Here is a 21,822-nt window from a genome sequence, read left to right as displayed (position 1 = left end):
TGGACAGGGTGTGAGAGAGGAAGAAATGCTGAACATAGGGGTGGAGGGGAGGGAGAGAGGCTGCATGGGGGTGAGAGGGAGAAATGTTAGACATAATGGTGAGAAGGGAGGGAGAAAAGCTACATGGAGGGTGAGAGGGTTGAGAGAGGGAGAATTGCTGGACAATGGAGGGGAGGGAGGGAGGGATGATGCATAGAGGGTGAGGGATGTTGGACAGGGGTGGAAGGGTGAGATAGAGGCTGCATGGAGAATGAGAGGGGTGAAAGAGGGAGGGTGAGATGCTGCATGGAGAGTGAGAGAGGGAGAATTGTTGGACATGGGGAGGGGAGTGGGAGAATTATTAGACATAAGGATGGAGGGGAGGTTGGGTGAGAGAGGGAGAAATATTGGACATAGGGGTGGAGGTAAGGGAGAAATGGTGCACAGGGGACAGAGACAAAAATGTCGGACAAGGTAGTGGACAGGAGGAAGGGAGAAAATGCTGCATGGGGAGGGGGAAGAGAGATTTGGGGCACAAGGGAGAGAAAGAGAGAGATGGTGGACAATAAGAGAGGGGGAGAGATATTGGACATGGGGTAAATGAGAGGGAGGGAGAAGAGAAAAAGAGGGAGATAGATCCAGGAGCAGAAGGGAGTGATGGAGAGATGCTGGACGGTGGGAATGAGGGAAGAGAGAGGCAGTAATGGGGGAGCGAGCAGGAGGGAAGAGAGAAGGGAAAGAAAAAATGTCAGGCTACAAGAGTGGAGATGGGGAGAAAGAGGGAACAGCTGCTGGGCTTGAAGGGTGGAGATGGTGGAATCCATGTGGGAGAGGCCTGGAGGGGTTGGCAAGGAAATGAAGGAGAGGATAGTGATTACAGAGAGTAGAAATAGGTAATTGGGGATTAGATTAAAGATGAAAGAGAATGGAGGGCTGGGAAAGGTTTGAGATGGGTAATGGGAGAGCTAGTGGATGAGAAAAGATGGAAATTTGATAGATGGCTGAAAAGTAAAAAGGTGGAGAAGAGTGATAGGGGGTGAAATTTGAGTTGACAGCAGAAAAAAAAGAGGAAAGAGCTAAAAAGGAACGATCAATATGTTGCAGGTAGGTGTAGTGAGAGAATAGTCAGGAGAGAGGAGAAAAGACAAATGGACAGCAGTTGCTTGAAGGAGAATTAGCAGACGACAGACAGGAAAGCAGAAAAGAGAAATAAGAACCAACATGATGGAAAAATAAAATGTCCAGACAACAAAGGTAGAAAAAAGAATTTTATTTTGAATGCTTTAAATGAAATATGTTAGCTTTGGGAAATGTGTATAGTAAATGTCTTTGTATTATGTTCAGTAGAAAAGGACATGCATTTCTGTTTTTCTTTCTCCAGTGTCGGCTGAAACCCAAAACTCATACCTCCCCCCTCCTTGCAATCACTCCTCCCATCCCACTCACAGACCCTCCATAGGCATACCATATTTCGGTCCGGTTTCAATGCCAAAATCAAAATTTACCTGGCCTCTAATTCAGAGGCACTTAACCGGGCTGGGCCACTGAATATCACTACAGACAGGGCATAGCTACCATTGCATGAGCTCAGCAAAATGCTGAGAGCTGCCTAATGATAGGGGCTGCCTGAAGTTGCACGCACCCTCCCTCTCCATTCCCCTCCCCACACACCTGGGTCCGGCATCTGTCTTCCCCCCCCTCCCCCTCCCCACCGGTCTTCCAAATGCTGCAGGGCATCACCAACAGAGGCAGTAGTAAAAGCTGCCTCTCTCTGGCCAGCGGAGCCTTAGCCTTTCCTCTGTTACGTCCCACAGGAAGTTGCATCAAAGAGGAAAGGCTCTGCCGGCCAGAGAGAGACAGTTTTCACTGCTGTTTCTGCTGGCAGTGCACTGCAGCATTTTGAGGACTGGCAAGGGGAGCTAGACAGATACTAGACCTGTGAGCGGATTGGGTGAATAGAGAGATACCGGACCCAGGTGCGGGGGAGAGGAATGCAGAGATGCTGCACTTGAGAGAAGAGAGAGAGAGAGAGACAAGTAGGGGAGAGCTACTAGATCTTGGTTGGGGGGAGGAGGAAGCAATGCAAAGAGAGAGATACCTTGACCATGGGGGGAAGGGGAAGGGCACGTGCTGGACTAGGGTGGAGTGGAAGAAATAGAGAGACAGAGCCAGATGCTGGACCAACAGAGGGAGGGGGAGAGAAATGTCAGAGCAGGGGGGATAGGGGTGTCAGGATGGGAGTTCAAGAGAAAGGGAAGAGAGGAGAGGTCATGTGGAGGGACAGGGACACATAAAAGATGCTGGCAGTAGATGGAGCATAGGGACAGTGACGCAGAGGGGGGCAATACTGGACACAAGGGGTATGCTGGACAGAGAAAGATAGGGAAGCAAAGGAGAAGTGCTGTACATGTGGGGAGGATAGGGACAAGGACACAGAGAGGAGACATTGGACAGGATAGTTAGGGACACACAGGAAAGATGGATGGTGCGTTGACCAGTTTTTGTTGTTGTTGTTGGGTTTTTTTTTTAATATTTAGCTTACAACTTTCTAGTGGTAATTCAAGGTGAGTTACATTCAGGTCACAGTAAGAAAGAAAAGGGTTTCTGGTACTGTACCCAGAGGTCTCTCTTTGTGCTTTGGATCTAACAAGGCACCTTTTTTCCTGCTTTAGATCTGACGGGTCCAGTCGCTGTGTCTGAATGCATGGAAGGGGCAAGCTAGTTCCCATACTGATGTGCTGCTGCCTCTCTGTTTTTAGAGGCTGTCCTCCCTGCTCATCATATCTCAGGTGATAAACCAGTTCAAGGAGTGCCTGCTGCCGTTACTCCTGCAGAAGCTCCAGCAGCAGCCAGGAGCTTCGCACCGGAAGAACTGCAAAGATGCACCTGTCGTGGACAGCTTTGTTTCTGAAGGAAATTTATCAGCATATCCGGTGAGAAACAGCCACCAACAGGGCAGAGAACTAAAAATATGGCAAGGGTTCAGTGAAGCCATAGAGGGAGAAAATCCCTTAGGGAATGTGTTGTTTGTTAAAAAGAAACAGCCTGAACATGCCAGGAAAAACTGATTCCAAACCCATTAGTTTACTTTGGCTCCAGGAGAAATGTCCCCCCCCCCCCCCCCCCCCCCCCCCCCACTTACTCCAAAATTGGCTGTGGTCTGCCTCTGTAATCTTCAACCATCAGAGGACGGTTGTACTTGACAGACCTCTGGTCCATTTTTTAATGAGCAGCAAAAATACCAGGGCAAAGAGCAGAGAGAAGGCTAAAAAACAGAGACAGGAAAAGAAAAAGATCCTAAAAAGATAGCAAAAAAAAGATCTCATTATTCCTCATCAGGTTTTCTAATTCCGGTCAGCCTCTCTTTTTTGTCTAGTCTCCATATACAACACTCATCCACTCGTTCCCTCTGCTCCTCACTGCGCAATCTTCTAGTTTTACCATCTTCCTTACGGGTCAAGTCAAATCAATGCTCTAGCACCAGTGGGTCTGTTTAGACTGCATTAGGAGTTCCTGCTTCATTGTGCTGGCTCCCACTTTTTCAAAAACTGTCCCTGGACATCCATTTAGAGACTTCTCTAAGAAATTTGTTAGCTCTAAAAACCTACTGTTAAGGCCAGGCTTTTCCTGCTCTGCAGCTTCCAGTGTTTATGTCCTGTCCAGTATTGTGTCCTAGCAATACTAAATTATCATACTTCCTATTGTTTTATTAATTGTGCTAATTATATATTATCATATATTGATGACAGAGAGATGCTAACATCTGTTTAGAAGCAGGTTATTAATATGTTAAATATTGTTGCAGCCTAGACCTCTTTTTCTGCTTCCTGATTTCTATCCCTTCATGAATTGTAAACCACTTAGATCTGTTACTGGCTTACCAGTTTATCAAGTGAAGTTAAAATGTGACTTGTTTAGAGTCCCCAGGTTTGGATTTTAGATGAATAACCTTTTTGATTTTGGACAAGTCACTGTACATTGTTGTGCCTCAATTCTAATCCCAGCTTTGTCATCAGTTCCCTCTGTGACTTTGAGCAGTCGATATATCTCCCTGTGTCTCAGCTTTCTTAAGTGTAAATGGGTAATAAGCCCTCACTGCTAGAAGCCTGCTTTCTTAAGCAGTGAGCCCAATGATCAATTCCCTGCACTGTTCCAAAACAGTACCCTAAAAATAACACCGGAACAGCACAGGGAATTAACTCTCCAATGATCAACGCTAATAACATGCTAATTTAGATGCGTTATTAGCCTTGATCATTAGGGGGGAAGTGTGGGAGGATTGTGCCTGGGCATGTGCTCAGGCACAGTCCTCCCACACTTGTTTGTCAGTCTAGGCTATCAAAAGCCTGGACCTATCAAACACAGGAGATGGAGTTCTGTGGGACCCCTGGACCCCCAATTGCTGAGGCCCTGGTGACCTAGTGCCCCCAAGCTTCCACTCACCCCCACCCCCAAACAGTGACATGGTTGGAGGTCTAGCAGACCTCCAGACCCCCCTTGACCCCCCCAACACAAGGGCACAGGGGGGCTGGAGATTCCCCCCAACACCCAGAAAAAATCCCTGATGGCCCAGTGGGCTACAAATTCAAACCCAACCAACCACCCACCCTGGTGTTCTAGTGGGCCCCCTTCCCCCCCATGTGATGGAGGAGGGAGTAGCACTCCTTCCTCTTCCAGTACTGCCTCCAAAATGGCAGCACCCTGCCCTGCACTGGGTGGGGCTTCCCACCATATAAGGGATGGAGAGGGGGGCCGCTAGACCACAAGGGAGGGTGGGGGGGGGGGTTGGGGTTTTAGTCCACTGGGCCTCCAGGGATTTTATTTTTGGTGTTGGGGGTTAGGGGGGCTGGAGATACACCAGATCTCCAGCCCCCCCCCCCCTAGTGTCATGGGGGGTCAGCCCCTTGTGTTGCTGTTCAGGGGCGGGGGCTTAGGGGGGGCACTAGGCCACCAGGGCCTTAACAATTGAGGGGTCCAATGGACCCCCAGGACTGACGGTGGCAGCCCAGGCTGCCTAGCATGGATGGGGGGGGGGGGAGGAAGAGCCTTAACCCTAATGCCAGCTCAGCGTGGCATTAGGGTTAAGGTGCTATCCTGCCCCTACGATCAGAGTACTGTGTAAATGCATGCACTAGTACGGTGCTAGTGGCCTCTAGCGCCCACATTTACTTTTGATCATCGGGGCCTTTGATTGTGATAGAAATGATATCCTTCTAGAGCTGTAGGTTTATATGTCAAGTTTGCATAAAAATTAGGCTTCCTGAGGTAGGCTTGTTAAATCCCTCTAATTTAAAATCTACCCCTTCTGACTAGCTGGATCCGTTTGCACACTCTCAATATCACTGCGCACAGATTTAGCTGGTCAGAGAACAGGCCGGGATGGAGATATTGAGAAGACAAGATCCAAGACAGCGCAGAGAAGTAGCAGACCAGATAAGAAACATCTGTCATCAAATTTATTCACCACTACATATCAAAGTGAAAACCAAAAGCCCAACTTGGCCATATTTCACCCACATTTGAGCTGTATCAGGGGCAAAAAAAGACTAACAGATGTATTCCAGCAGTGTCAACTAGTTTGTAAAAGCAGTTCTCCCCACATTAACAGCTCAGTGTTGCTATTTGGGCACTGCAGTTAGGGTGCTGGACTTTTCGGTGCCCAAATGGCAGCATCAAAAAAAATTCTGTTTCTACTTCTCCCCTGCAAAATTCTGCATACTTTATTTGTGATTTATTTATGTATTTATTTATTTTGTGCTGAATTCACTTATCAAAAGGCCTGGATTCTTTCTACCTCAGGTCCAACCCCCCCCCCAACTTTCTCTCTTCTTACGCTAATCGCTATCCACTACTTAGCTTGAACCCCTTCATATACCTCATCTCCCTCCCTGTCAGTAGGTTCAACTCTCAGCTATATGTCTCTGCCTCCCCCTAGTTCTTCTCCTCCCCTACCTACCCCCATTTTCCTCTTATTCTTTCCCCTGTTTTCTCTCCCTTCTTGCCAGCAAGAACCCTAGTTCTCGCTTCCCATCCTCTAGCAAGATCCCAGTACTCTTTCCCCACACACTCTCTTCTCCCTTCTCCTGCCCTCTCCCAGAGCAAACATGCTCAGTGTGTTCTCTCACCCAACAGAAGAAACCCTCAACATGCTCTCTCCTTCCAACACCTCACCCTGACTCAGCATACCCCCAATGTTCTCTCTTCCCCCTACTAACAAAATATCTGTGTGCTCTACTCCCCTCCCACCCTCATCCCAGAAAAAAAAAACCTTCAGTGTACACTCTCCCTCCTTAACAAGCCCCTCCAGTTTCCTCTGTCCCCCCAACGCAAACCCCCTCAGAATGCTGTATTTCCTCCTTCCCAAGAAGACTCTCAGCTGTTCTGTCCCTCCTCCCTCCACCCTTCTCTCTACCAGGAAAAAAACTAACCATACTCTCCCCCCACCCCCATACACACAGCAATTACTGCTCTTTGTCAGGACTGGCTCAAGGGATTGTGGTACCCTGAGCCAACTTTTGCATTACCAACCCCTCCCTTTCTTGAAATCTGTGCCCCAGCCAACTACATGTGCAGACCACAGCTTTCCAAAATTGCTATTTTACACTTGTGGCCAATTTACTTGTACAAATTCTGTTATTTACACAGAGGTGCTTCTAAAATGACCTCCTTAGACTCTGTTTACACTCAAATGAAGTTATATACTTGCCAGCAACCAATAAATACATGTATGCTATCCATTTATTATCAAATTAGTATCAGGCCAAAATCTTAAAGGCCTAATATTATCAGTATAAGAAGGAGCTGGGTTTGGAGTGAAGGCAGGGCAAAATAATTATATGGATAGGAGCAGTATTCCACCAGATAGGTTATATGTTTAGTTCAGGCATGTTGAATAGTGGCAATAAAATTTTGGCTGGTGCTGCAGGCTGGTATATAAAATTAATATAGTTGCCAGGCTGGCTGAACATTTCTCATTATATTTATATATTATGCTGCCACCTATTGACCTTAAAGGGAAACTGCCTTAACATGTATAATCTTTATTCTTACTGGGGCAAGTGACTAATGCCTATGTTTACTAAGCGGTGCTATGGGTGTGGTAGTGTTTTTAACGTGCATAAATGGTTTACGTGTGTTAAACGCTAACACACCTATAGAAATGTATAGGCATGTTAGTGTTTAACGTGCCTTAAATTTACAGGCGCGTTAAAAACGCTATCGCACCTTAGTAAACATACCCCTTAGAGAATCGTGATAATTTTTTCCTGTGAAGTATAACAGTGGCTCTCATTCCAGTCCTTGGGGCACACCCACTAGTCAGGTTTTTAGGATATCCACAGTGAATATACATGACAGAGATTTGCATACTGAGGAGGCATGCGTATTCATTGTGGATATCCTGAAAACCTGACTGGGTTGAGAAGCACTGAAGTTGTGTCTCTGTTTTGTGGGTAGGACTCTGAAGACCCTGCAATCCAGCCTCACCTGCATGGCTTTCCAGAGCCTTCAGAAGGCACTGCTTCTTTTCAAGCAATTCATCACACAATTAATTCACTGGATGTATTCTGAGGACTCATAAGAACTCCTACCAACTTAACGACTGTTATTCTTGATTCCATGTCATCATCCATTGAGTTGTCCTATATAATAATTCTCACCTCCAACGTTCTGACTTGCTGCCTGGGACCGTGGCTTATTCCGAGTTGGTCAGGATGGCTCCATAGATCAGGCTGACATCACCGTAGCCATTATGATGTCAACTTCAGAACCCGGGGGGAGGGGGAAAAACATGCCTCACAGCTGATCCATGTCCAGAGGAGGGTCGCTGGACATGGGTGGCTGGAGGGGGGCAGGGGAGAGAGGAGGGTCACTGGACATGGGAGGCTGGAGGGGGGCAGGGGAGAGAGGAGGGTCACCGGACATGGGTGGCTGGAGGGGGGCAGGGGAGAGAGGAGGGTCACTGGACATGGGTGGCTGGAGGGGTGGCAGGGGAGAGAGGAGGGTCGCTGGACATGGGTGGCTGCAGGAGGGGGCAGGGGAGAGAGGAGGGTCACTGGACATGGGTGGCTGCAGGGGGGCAGGGGAGAGGAGGGTCGCTGGACATGGGTAGCTGCAGGGGAGCCGAGGAAAACCTTGCTAGCGCCCGTTTCATTTGTGTCAGAAATGGGCCTTTTTTATTATATTTATATTTTACAGATTCAGGTACTTGTACAATAAATTTGGGAAAATTTAAGAAATGATTACCTCATTCATGCTGAGCAGAATTTGGGTTTAGCTCTGCTTTACCTGCATACAATTCTGTAAGGACAGAATCAAGCATATTAATTACATCAAGTCAGAGACGTAGCCTCAGATTCAGTGCCTCACTGATCATGGTTGCTTGGAACTGGAAGGTTATGACATGAATAAAGCTCTCTACACATATCTTGTTTCTGAAAAGCTTCCTCTTAGCACCTGCTGTCTACCACTAGTACTGAGTTAGATGGACCATCAATTTGGTAGTTCTGTAAATCCTTTGGCAACAGCAGTTTTTAAAATAGAGACCATGAGGAATGCTAACGAGGGAGGCATGAAGTGTGCAGTTTGGGAGCTTGGCTCATGTATAAACTGCCTGATTAAAGGCCTCTTCTTTTACTGTTAGGGCTTGTTTGATGACTACATGGAACTCTTTGTCCAGTTTGGCTATGCCAGCCTCTTCTCCTGTGTGTACCCCCTCACCGCTGCCCTGCTGGTGGTCAACAACATCACTGAGATATGGACAGATTCCTTCAAGCTGTGCCGGCTCTTTCAGAAACCATTCCCTTGTCCTGCGGCAAACATCGGTGTCTGGCAGGTGAGACTTTCCCACTGTGACAGTAATGGGATTCATCCAAATTTGTAACAAACAGATAAAACTGGTTCAAACATGATTATTGGTAACTAGTGAACAGAAGCGTAGCCAGGTTGTGATGTCAGAGGGAGCGGACTGCACAGGTGTGCATAGGCACAACAGACTGGTGGGACACCATAAAAAATAGGCGCCGGTGCCATCGAAAGTCTGTTTGGGTGAGCGGTCGCTCCCCTGGCGACCCACCTAGCTACACCACTGCTAGTGAATACACCATTGACAGTGTGTGTCAATATGTTTTTTATCATATTTATAAATGACCTAGAGATGGGAGTAAATAGTGAGATAATTAAATTTGCTGATGACACAAAGTTATTCAAAGTCGTTAAATCGCGGGAGGATTGTGAGAAATTACCTTATGAGACTGAGAGACTGGGATTTGGAGGACTCAATATAAGAGCAACTGAGATGTGTACCTGGGAGCTTTTATGTGAAGTCCACTGCAATGCCCCACTGCTCTGCTGGGATGTTTGTATGGCCAGTCTATTAAGGATGCTGGTGGCTCCTACATCCCAATGGTTTGATTTTGTGTGTTTTTCACTTGGATCTTTTTTTTTTTTTTTTTAATGGATCAAAAAGATAAATGCACAGAGCACAAAAACATCTTGCATGTGGCCATTTTTTGAAAAAAAAAAAAGATAGATGTTTTGCTGTTTCGAAAATGGCTATATTTCCTATTCGGATTTGGGACGTTTAGCATAAAATATCTAAAGTCCGACTTAGACATCATATAGAAAATGCCCCTCTTAGTTTTAGTATTGTGTTTAAAAAAGGTAATTTACCTAGAAACAATTACACTGGCACCTGGGCAACATCAACACATGTAACATTATGAGTTTCTATTTATAATCAATGAGAAAAAGTAGTGAAAAAATAGAGCAACTCCATTTGGGTAGCTTGTCTCACATAAGTATTCAAAAGCAGCTTTTAATCACATCCTCATAAAAGCATTGCAACAATATAGCCATACTAATGAATGCTGAGATTTTTTAAAAAGCCATCACCCACTTGTATATTTTAATTTTTGAAAATAGAAAGAACTGATAATGTATGTGCTATAATTTTCAGATTTAAAAATATATTTTTGTTCTAGTTCTAATTTTCTTAATGCACAATATAAAATGTTACTAAAATATTATCTAACCCCCCACCTCTTCCCAAATCAGAAAATGAAATAGAACCCTTTTATCTAATTCTCCCCTTATACTGGTACATTTTTTTTGTATTTGATAGGACAGCCCCTTTATTATTGTGCTCTGGGAAACAGGGCAGGTTCTTCCATTAGGCAAATCAAACAGTTGCTTAGAGCACTGGTTCCCAAACCTGCTTGTGGAGGCACCCCAGCCACTCAGGTTTTCAGGATATCTACAATGAATATGCATGAGAGAGAATAGCGTGCTCTTGGGAACCACTGGTCTAGATCACTACAATTTTCAGGTTAGCAGGAGGAGAGACTTATCTTTGGCAGCATAAAACAGCTGTTTTGATTACGCCCCCAAATAGCCGGTTTTGAGTTCAGCGCTAACCAGTTATGATTTATTTTATTATGTATGTTATATTTAGTGTATCTATGTTTATATTTGGTTATTTTACTATTGTGACAGTGTTAACAAAATTGTAAGTTTCATGTTAAACTGGTCCTGCAGTACACTGCCTTGGGTGAACCTATTCATAAAGGTGGCAAGTAAATCCCAATAAATAAATAAACATCAGCTCCTGCCCTATTAGGTAGCTTGCAGGGAACAGAAGAGGAAGGGATATGGTTAGAGTACACACTGCACAAAGCAGGGCAAAAAGGAGCTACTCTTTCCTAATCCAGACCCCACCATTCTGTTTTCCGCAGGGAACAGGGGAGAGGGGTTGAGGCGGAATGAATAGCAGAGCAGAGAAGCATTCAGGTTTTATCTGCATATTTGTTTTTCCAGTTTGCGGTCCCTTGTTCTGTATTTGTTGAGGGTCTATCCATAATCTATGGGTTTGACCCAGGTGGGATATTCTGCTAATGGGTAATTTCTGTGTAGGGACTTGAAGCAGTCTGGCTTGTGGTGTTTTCCTAATAGGGGTGTACTGGTAGTATAGTATCAGCAGTATTGCACTTCGTAGGTATAGTGTTTGCTATTTAAGTTCTGGGAGTTATTTTGGTATGGCAGATTCACTATATAGATTCGGAGTTACTTTTTTACAGGGTTATATATTACTTCCATCTGCAACTGCCAAGATCCCTACCATTTTCTCCCTTTCAGCCACTGCCAAAGGCCACAACTCCTCTTGCTCTTTCCCACTACCACCTCACTCCTAAAATACCCTTTTCCATCATCACTCACCCGCTCATGTCAAGGGTTCTACCCTCCATTGGTCTCTCCCCCACAATTCCTCTAAGTTCTTCATGACGGCTTCACCTCTTTGCACTATTCAGATCTCTATCGATATAATTATAAGGTGGTGCTTCAGGAGCTCTCCTTGGCTCTGGATCAGTGGCATGGTCTCACCCACACTTGGCTTGGCTGAGTGGCTGTCTGTGAAATGATGTTATTGCCAAAACTTTTATACTTGTGCCAAACACTTCCAGTGCCCATACCTGAATGGGTTCTGAGTAACTTAACAGCGTAAGCTCTTTCAATACATTTAGAAGAAAAAGCTTCCATGGGTGACGAAGTAGGTTTTAGAGTGGAGGGAAGGTGAGGCTGGCCTGGGGGTCCCAGATCTCCACCATTATTATTGGGCTGCACAGCTTCACTCTTTGATGGCCTGGGGACTAGGCTTGAGGGAGCTTTGCTGGATAATGTTTCTTGCTTGCAACTTTTTTTTGGACCCCTTTGGCCATCTCTGAGCGCTGGAGAATTCAGAATCCTATTATACAGGATTCCCTGGCCCTCTAGGTCCGTTGGTTCCAAATACTACTAAGGGGCAGACGGATTTCACAATGTGCCCCAGTTTCTGTTTTAGCTTCCCTTACTGAGGATTGGCCTAAGCATGCTTTTCAGATTTGGGAGCAGAAGGGGCTGACTCATCTAGGTTAGGTGTTTTGGGAGGGTGGCATTCTTTCTTCCTTTTTAGAGCTGTAACATACTTTTCAATTGGATAGTAAAGATTTTTTTCATGTATTTGCAACTTAGACATTTGCTTTCTAGTGAGCCCTAACAAGGAGGGATTGCGAGATACCACAATTCCATTTGAGGATTTTTTAGGCAAAGGCTTGCGTCAACCTCAGATGATCTCCTCCCTCTATGATTTTTTGTCTACACCTGGCCCTCTAGCAGGACCTTTTTACATTTGGCAATGGGAGGAGGATCCTGGATGTGCTTTTTCCTCACAGGAATGGGAGGGAGCTTAGGAAAACATGTTCCCTATTTCCATTTTGGCTAATTTACTAGAAAATGGGATAAAATTGCTATATAGATGGTACAGAGCTCCCTCGACCATTGCTTGATTTATTTCTAATCATAAGGGGGCTTGTTGGTGGGGTGTGGGGGGCTTCCACATTTGGTGGGATTGTCCTCTTCTTGGACCTTTTTGGATTGGTTGGGCGGGGGGTTTTTCACAAATGCGTTCTGCCCCTATATTAGTGGAACATGCTCTGTTTTTCTTGCATATGGTACCTGGTTCTTTCTCCCCAGATGTGGTGAAGGTACTTCTCCCGTGTATAACTGTTCTCCATCAAGAGGTGGCTAAATGCTGGAGGTCTGCAGTGATACCGAAGATGCCACAGCTTTGGAGAACTTTGTGGAATGCCTATTACCTCAGTAAGCTGACGGCACAGAGGCAGGGGTGCCTACTGATTTCCAGCAGAGTTGGGCACCTTTTCTCATTTGGTAACAGACTCTCTTCATATTCTGTTGCCCTAGAGCTTTGGCTTGCACAATGCTGGACTTTGATTACCAGTAGCCTTTCCCTGTGCTGTTACTTTACTTATTGTACCTCTGTGTACCCTATGCATTTTGTTCTTAATGTGGTGCTAGCTTGGGGGGGAGGGGGGTGTAGCCAGTTCTGGTATGATTTGGGTTTTGTCAAATGGTAGGTTTATATTCTTTCCTGAGTTATTGGCTGGGGTGTCTGGATTTTGGTTTCTGCTGTTTTACTGTTTGACTTTGGAAAATAAATAAACATAAAGTTAAAAAAGGTAGGGTTTGCTGATCACCTCCTATGTAGTACTCAGAGGTGAGTAATCCTTAGAAGCTAGTGTCTGGGATCGTCATCATATATGATGCTATAATTAGAGATGGCTGATTGGTGCCTTGGAGGGTGGTAATTGGGGTCTTTGAGAGCAGGAGTTTGTTGACATTTGGGTATCTATGGATATAGGGGTGATTGAGTTGTGTACATGCTGACTGGGCTCCTCTTTTATTTTTCCATTAACTATTTATTAACTGGTTTTATTCTTTTGCACTTGCTGATTGAATAATGTTTGATTTTCATATGTTGTGTATGTATTTTTGTTGTACACGTCTGTGGGCAGTTTATAAATGTTTTAAATAAATAAAACCTTGAGATCATTGACCCTGGGCATGATTCCCAGGGGCTGTGAGTACTGCTTCCACAGTATCCCTAGGCGCTGCAGCATCCCTGGTCAATCTGAAGAGTGGAAAACCAGAGCTGGGAATTGAACCTAGGTTCTCACTGGCTCTGCTTTGTTGTTATATGTTTTAATTGCTTTCTGTGTTTTGACATTTGACAGAGGTTTCATCTGACATATACCAAGAACCAACTAAGAAATTTGATATTGAAATCCAGTTACCAAAAGTGGACTGATGAAACATACAGGGGGGCAATGGCATACCAAGGGGGGCAGTGGGGGCGGTCCAACCCAGGTGCACACCGCTGGGGGGGGTGCCGCGTGCGCCTGTCCGTTGTTCGTTCCATGCTTCCTCTGGCCCGGAACAGTCCTGTTCCGGGGCAGAGGGAGTGGAGCATGGAATGAATGACGGACAGGCGCGCGCGGTGCACCCGGGGGGGGGGGGGGGGTGTCCTTTCGCGCTTCCTTCCTTCTCGTGTGCTTCAGCTGTGTCAGAAAAGCTGCCCACGTCTGCATGGTTGTTATCCTCCCCTTTCCAAAGGACAAAGCAAAGCAGCATCCGATGGCGTGAGCTGATGTGAAGCCCCCTGAAGGGTAGCACCCCGTCTCCGTGCAGCAGCAGGCGGACGGTGAGCAGAACCTCTCCCTGCGAGGAGGCCGGTGGTAGCTTCTGGGCTGTGGGGATTGGCCGGTTTCAGCCCTTTCCCGCCCTCCGCCTGCTTTTCATTGAGCACAGCTGCAGCGGCGGGAGCAGGGAGTGCAGAGGTGCTGGGGGCAGCTCGCGGGCAGCTGCAGAGACTGTTCAGCACGCAGAAGGGGGGCAGATTGCGCTGCACCCGGGGGGAGGGGCGCATCGGCAATCCGCCCCAGGTGTCAGCCCCCCTAGGAACGCCACTGCAAGGGGGGTGATATTCAAATTCCTGCATACTTGCAAACTACTGAGTGCTTCTAACATGTACTTTAGCTAGATTTTCACAGGGGAGCAGCATGCATCGCTTTCCTCTGAGAAATAGCAGCTGTGAAAATGCATGCGATAATTTCTTTGCATTTGCTATTTGATTTATGGATGGGTGCATGAGTGGGGGGAGGAGGGGTAGAGAGCAGCAAAGTAGCACGCATACAGTATGCTATTGTACTCATAAAGACGCCTAGAGGAACACTTTTAACATTCAGCAAAAGCTGCATTCTGTAGGGCCTGTGCAGCCTTTTTATCGGCACCTTTGGCCTGTGGTTTGGTTTACAGCCAAGCCATTTGGCCTGAGTAAATACCTTTTGGAAATTGCTGTGCTCAGGAACTGGTTGTTCAAGTACACCCTGAATAAAACAAACAAACAGAAGTGGTTTAGATGATGCTCATGATACTTTCTTCTCTCATGAGGTCCTTGTTCTTCCAGCTCTTCTCACTGGATATTTTGGGCTTCTTTTTTAGCATTTTTGCTTTGAGCTAATTGTTTGCTTTCCTCCCTAGGTTGCCTTTGAGGTGCTTGGTATTTTTGCAGTTGGTACAAATTGTTTTATTATCACCATCTCCCCAGAGGTGAAAGAGTTCTGTCAAGATTTTGGAATGACTCCAGAGCAATCCCTCCTATATGCCATTGGCCTAGAGGTCAGTAGGATAATAAAATCTGATTGTAGGGTTGGTTAAGCATTCAGCAGATTAGACAGTGGGTTAGGAGAGCAGCTTCTAGGGACAGCAGAGAACAGCTATGACAAAGCAGAACAATAAATCCTGCTAACCACACAATTTTCTTTATTAGATTCTTAATATACTACTTTCTGTGGTACTATATATATATAGATTTTAAAAACACACATTCATCTTTGCAATATGTTCAGATGACCATGATTATTGAGTTTAGTTATCAAAATCTCAGTGTAGTGTGGGTAGAGGGCGCTAAGGGCATTAAAGTAGGGTGCAAAGCTGAAGGTTTTTCTAGAACCTCTAAAAACCTGCACCAATCGCCTGATCGATGTTCCTCTCCTTGTGTTACTGCAGCAGCTTCACCCCTTTTTAAACCACCGCCTTTATTCTGAGGAGGATTCTCTGAAAGTTCATGCTTATACATTCTGTCTGTCCACATCTGGAGACCATGAGCTGAAATTCTAGGAGATACCTTAGTAAGAGAGGTGTGGGTATGAAGGTTTAAGTAGAGTCTATGCCAGCATGGTGGATGGGTATTGAAGGAATATAGGGCACTGTTAACTAAGAATGTTCTCCATTATCACAAAATGGGAGACAACCTTACATGAGTGTTGCCATACTGGGACAGACCGAAGGTCCGTCAAGTCCAGTATCCTGTTTCCAGGAGTGGATCCCAAACAGTACAATACATTTTATGCTGCTTATCCCAGAAATAAGCAGTGGATTTTTCCAAGTCCATTTTAATAATGGCTTATGCACTTTTCTTTTAGGAAGCAATCCAAACCTTTTTTAAACCAAGCTAACTGCTTTGATCACATTCTCTTGCAATGAATTCCAGAGTTTAATTACACGTTAAGTGAAGAAATATTTTCTCCAATTTGTTTTAAATTTACTACATTGTAGCTTCATTGTGTGCCCCCTAGTCCTAGTATTTTTGGAAAGAGTAAACAATCGATTCACGTTTACCTGTCCAACTCCACTCAGTATTTTATATACTTCTATCATATCTCCCCTCGGCTGTCTTTTCTCCAAGCTAAGTACCATTGTGAGTTGAGGAGAAAGTACTGCAGTAGGAAAAAAAGGATTAACTGGGTCAGTTTTAAAAGACCAGTCTTTCTCAGGATGGCAACAGTTGGCACTACTCTGAAGAACATGCAATTTCTCCTATGTCCTTTACTACAGATAGGTTCAGCCGTGTAGCATCCTCAACCCCCATGCCCAGGAGCCTTGTCCAATGTGATCCCTTGTCTGGCCTTCAAATGGTACTTGAATAGAGATTCTTGGTTCAAACCCAGGCCTCTTAAACATATGACCATAGCTAGGGTTACCATATGGCTCCAGAAAAAGGAGGACAGATTGAGCCAGTCTGGGTTTTACTTCCACTGCTTTCAATGGAAGCAAAACCTGGACTGGATCAATGTGTCCTCCTTTTTCTGGAGCCATATGGTAACCCTAACCATAGCACTGGCCCCCAATTATTTCCTGGTTACAGTTCTTGACAAAAATTAATGTGGTTGTTTTTGCTGTTCCCTCAGCACATCCTTGTCACTCTGAAAATTGTCTTGGCCTTCGCTATTCCGGACCAGCCCCACTGGCTGAGGATTAAGGTCATGCAGATGGAGTATCACTCATGGGATGCCCTGAAGCAGGCGGTGAGAGGAATTTACATATATTAACATGAGAGAGAGGTGGTATCCCTCCCTCTGCCCAAACGTACATCTATCTGCACCCGCAAACACAACTGGGTCCTGCTGAATTACTAAAAAGTATGGAATGTGGTGAAACGTCATACAATAACATTGATGAAAATGATGCCATTTATGTTAATGACAGTAAGCAAGGCAACTAAAATGATAATTATCAGTGAATAGCAAAATGTGTGGACACAGCACTAGGCCCTGTCCCCTTCATGGCTTAGCAGTCCTCCATTTAAACTTTTTGATCAAAAGTGACATACATATAAAATTAAAATAATCATGGAACAATAGAAATCCTAATAACTCCACCCATCTGTACTCACACAGACACCCCTGGTAAATCTCATTTAGTTCCCTACTGTAAATACTGCAGGAAATGGCATACCTTAATCTGCTTCCAAGAACCAGGATAGATTACTGCAACAGAAAGATTATCTGACAACCTCACTACTATACCTCACCAACCCAATCAGTTATGAAAGTCCACCCTCTATAACTACCCTAATCACTCCCTCCTTCTTCTATCCTCCCTTACTTAAACTATGCACAATTCTACTGTATTTGATATCCTGGTATGACAATATTAACATAATCATGTAAGCCACATTGAGCCTGCAAATAGGTGGGAAAATGTGGGATACAAATGCAATCAATCAATCAATAAATAAATAAATTCCATAATTTAGGAGCTGAAGAACGAAAAGTGCTCCTCCATCCTACCTGGTATCTTCAACAAGTCTTTCTGAGCTGATTATAAATATTTTCTCAATATTTGAATGCATCCTTAATTTGACATTTTGTTGGTGGTGCCTTTTTGTTTGTATTTTGTATTTCAATGGATTTTTGTTTTGTTATTCCCTTTAATATTGTAATCTGCCTTGAGCTCTTTTGGGTAAAGCAGACTAGAAATGCCTGTATTTGATTAGAAATAGTGTCATGGAACTTATACTTAAACACACAATAGAGAGCACGGGGCTACAAAAAATATAATAGTCAGTACTAAAATATGTAAAATGTGGGGTGTTTGTCTTAATATTTATGATATTCCTCCCTCCCCCTTACTAATGCTGACACAACCCATTCAAAGTGGCTTAGTAAACAGGGGGGTTAGGAAGCTGTCAGCAGTTGATGTATTTGTATTTTAAGATTGATTTTATTTACTATATGCTGCATATGCAGTTTAATTAAAAGGCTTATTATACCTAGCTGCTTTTGACCATTGGGTTGTTGTTTTTTTGTATTCCCTAACTCCTTGTTGTGTGTTGATACTTGTATTAGAAAGAGATCTGCTTCATTTGGGTCTGGACTTACTTAGTGTGGGGGACATACTTAACCAGTTTCTCCTGCAATAGATTCAATGCCTTTAGGTATGGTTTTAACTTCTTCACCTGAGAATCACTGCGGTAAACCCAATCCCATTGACTGTAGCTGAGCTGCCACACCCAGCTCAGAGATGATAGACAAGTGCAGGGGCATAGCCACAGGTGGGCCTGGACAGGCCCAGGCCCACCCATCCAACATCCTGCTGCTGTCGCTGCCTTTTCTCCCGTGGCTCCGCTGGGTCCAGGAAGCAGCTTTCAGCAGCGTTGCCTGCCTGCCTGCCTGCCTTTTAAAATAATCCGTCTCCCCAGGCTCCACTGCATTTATTCTTCGCCCGTCGCAAAGTGCTGCCGTTCGCACCAGAACAACCACCAGAATCTCAAAGGGGATCCTGTTGGCCATAGGGAGCCACTGTTTGGTAGGATAGAGGAGAAAGATATGATCATACTTCCTTAGTCCAAAGAGCATAGAGCGACAGTGGCTGGGCTACACTCAGTGTGTGTTTTCATGCTAGGGTCAGAATATGATCACTACAGCTTCTCTCCTGCAATTGTTCATGTAGCTCTGATTCCTTCTTTATGCCATGATTAATCTTGGGTTTATCCTTTTGCATTAGGAGATTAAAAGAGCTTTGCCAATATGCTAAAGAAGAGAAGTGACATCCATCAGGAAAAGACTGAGATGTTCACATTAGTGGGAGTCCCATGGAGCTGGTGTTTCTCCCCTTCTGAGATGTTCTGGCTCTCTGCATTGTCCCCAACAGAGCTGCATGGTTCTTATGTGTGACTTGTGTACAGCAGAGGTCCTCAAATCCAGTCCTTGAGATCCTCAACCCAGCCTGGTTTTCAGGATTTTCACAATGAATATGTATGAGATCTATTTGTATGGTGTGGAAGCAGAGAATGCAGCATAAATGTAAAGAGTACTGTTCTTATGTGGCACAGGTATGTTTGTTCATGTCTGAAGAGGACTATTAGATTGCAGAAACCCTGTGCTACAGATTTTTTTTATGGCTTTTGCTAAAGAATAAAAATTTACAAAAAAAACCCAAAACTTTTGCACTGTGATAGAGGCTCTGAAAAAAATAATAAAATGATTTTGTACAGTAAGCACATTGCACTTACCAATGAATAAACACAGGTTACAGACTGTGGCAAACTTGAAAAAGAGCAATGCCAAGAGAAGTGTGCTAAGAAAAAAATAATTCAGGTCATTTTTGGATCAATATCAGATTTATTTTTGAGTGGAGAAGTAACCTAGGGGTTAGAGCAGTGGATTGGGAACCAGATGGCTCAGGAGCAAATCCCATGGGTGACACCTTGTGGGCTTGGGCAAGTCATTCAACCCTGCATGTCTCAGGAGAAAGCAATGGCAAACCACTCCTGTATCATGCCAAGAAAACCACAAAGGGGGGGGGGGGGGCAGGGAGTCTCTGTTGGCCAATTTATAGAGATTTTTCAATTTGTTTCAGAATGATTGTGTGTAAAATTTGCTTAAGGCACATAAACGTTTTCCACACACTTAAACTAATTCAGATTTCAGATGCACATAAAGTTGATTTTCCAAACTGAACCAGAAAACCCCTAAATGCTGATATCTCTAGTCTCCAGTAAGATGGGCAGCTGTAAAGGACTCCAGTATCCATCTTCTAACTTATTCCCATAGGTCTTTTATCAGAATCAGAGCCTGTTCTTTAATAAGGGATATAGCAAATTTAACAGGAGCCATAAAAAAGTAAGAATAGCCATACTGGGACAGACCGATGGTCCATCTAGCCAAGCATCTGGCATTCAGCAGTGGCCAATCCAGGTCCCAAGAACCTGGCAGAAACCCAAAGAATAGTGAGATTCCATTCAGATCTTAGTGCTAAGTAAATTGGATTATTGCAATGCATTGTACCTGGGGGCTTCCACTGCTCAGTGCAAGGCTTTGCAGGTCATTCAAAGTGCTGCACAACATTTGATTATTGGAATCTCTAGGTATATGCACATAACTGTAATATTGAAGCAGCTTCATTGGCTGCCGGTGCCTAGCAGGATTTCATTCTAATCTAAGCTGATACTTATTAATCGCCAATTCCTACAGAGGTCCAAGGCCATGTACAGAATCAGAAGTACATATAGAAATTACATAATATAAATTACATAATAAAAACCAATATTAAACAGAGTGAACAAGTAAATACTCAAACAAAAAGGTTTAAGATCTTTATGAAACAAAGCAAAATAATTTTCAAATCTTAAAGCCGTTGCTAAAGAATTCCAATTAAAAGCAGCCTGAAGAGTACGATTGTTCATAATTTCTTTTAGATGTTAGATGCTGTACTGGAGGATAAAGAAGACTATTATTGTTCTTAAGTTTAAATGTTAACTGAGCAAAAGAATGAAAGAGTAAATCATATAAAATAAACTGAAGGCAAGCCATGTAATGTTTTAAAAATCAAACGTGAAACTTAATAAAGATCCTAGTAGTAACCAGTGTAAATCAAATCAAACCTATTGCTTTGAAATGATCATTTTAGCAGCAATACTCAGCAAAAACTACAGTCTATCCAGTTGTTTCTTAGGAAGTCCAACATAAACCGAATTACAATACTCCAGCTGTGACAGTATAAAATCAGAAGTATAAAACTCGAGATGTGTGCACAACAGGAATCAATTATGAATGGGACAGCTCCCTGGTATTTTTCACAGATTTTGAAGGTGTATCAACCAGTGTGTACTTTGTATTCAGTGGACATGAAATATTTGGAAATTGGAAATCTGAGGAACGTGCATTACGCAGAGACGAGGGCAGCTGCGTTTTTTATTGCAGGATCGTGTTTGCAGAATAGTTTGCCAGGGTATGTACGTCTGGCCACGAACGTGACCCAGTTTAAGAGGCTGTTGAAGACCTATTTGTTTCTGTTAGCATATCCTTTGGCATAATGGGAGTACAGGTATAGTGTAGGTCAGCTTTTCAGTTTACTTTTTTGTTTTATGTTGAATTGTACATATGTGTAAAAGTTTTTTTGGATGTTTTATTGTGATCCACCTAGGATTTAAGTGGAATATAAATTAATAAATAAATAATTTGCCTATTGTGAAGGGTGCCTCACTGCCCCAACACCTTAAAGCTTGCTTCAGTATTCTACCTGTAAAGCAACGTGTGGCAGCATGCTGCCCCCTACTGCCATGCTGGGGCAGTGTTTCAGGATAGGCTCAGAGAAAACAGTGTGCTTCTCAGAGAATGTTGCAGCTCTGATTCTCAAGAACTATAACCAATCTGGCCTTCCAGATATCGTGGACACAATGAAAACGAGATCCTATCCTTTGCCTCAATTTAAGAAGCTGTTGAAAACTGTTTGTTAGCATATCCTTTAGCATAATGGGAGTACAGGTATAGTGTAGGTCAGCTTTTCAGTGTACTGAAAAGTACCTGCTAATCCCATGCTTGCGCATAGGGAAGATTATTGTCTAATATTAATTTTGGACATGGAAGTCCAGTGTTACATAGTAACTAAGTAAAAGTCACTGTACTTAAGTAAAAGTTTTGTTACTTTTACTTGTAAAGAAGTACAGGATAACATGTTACTTTTACTTTAGTAATAATTTTGCCAATTTTTACTACTTTTACTCAGTTATATCTGATGCTTGCAGTTAAAAGAAAAAGTGGAAGCAAGATGTAAATGACAGTTCCTCAGTAAACAAATGAATCAGTAAAACTGGGACCAGGATTTTGCTATTGCAGACCTCACCAGTGGATCATCTCATCTTAAATTTTGCTGTTTAGTGAATATAACCTA

General features: G+C 44.0%; 1 protein-coding gene across 3 annotated transcripts in view; it reads left to right on the top strand.

The window, feature by feature from the left end:
• The window catches only part of LOC115470450 (anoctamin-10-like), a 93,138-nt gene extending 71,564 nt beyond the window's left edge, over positions 1–21,574 (top strand). For 2 of the 3 annotated variants that reach the window (XM_030203639.1, XM_030203640.1), the window contains exons 9-13: positions 2,739–2,912; positions 8,621–8,812; positions 14,848–14,985; positions 16,557–16,673; positions 18,655–21,574. In XM_030203639.1, the coding sequence (XP_030059499.1) occupies positions 2,739–2,912; positions 8,621–8,812; positions 14,848–14,985; positions 16,557–16,673; positions 18,655–18,684 (651 nt within the window). In that variant the 3' untranslated portion in view covers positions 18,685–21,574. The remainder of the gene's footprint in view (positions 1–2,738; positions 2,913–8,620; positions 8,813–14,847; positions 14,986–16,556; positions 16,674–18,654) is intronic. The other variant, XM_030203641.1, reaches the window with a different exon arrangement.
• Positions 21,575–21,822: the final 248 nt, after the last annotated feature.

The sequence above is a fragment of the Microcaecilia unicolor genome, chromosome 5 (genome assembly GCF_901765095.1).
Source record: "Microcaecilia unicolor chromosome 5, aMicUni1.1, whole genome shotgun sequence".
Lineage (NCBI taxonomy): Eukaryota > Metazoa > Chordata > Amphibia > Gymnophiona > Siphonopidae > Microcaecilia > Microcaecilia unicolor.
Note: the sequence above shows the minus strand (reverse complement) of the source record. Positions and strands in the feature narration are given on the sequence as shown.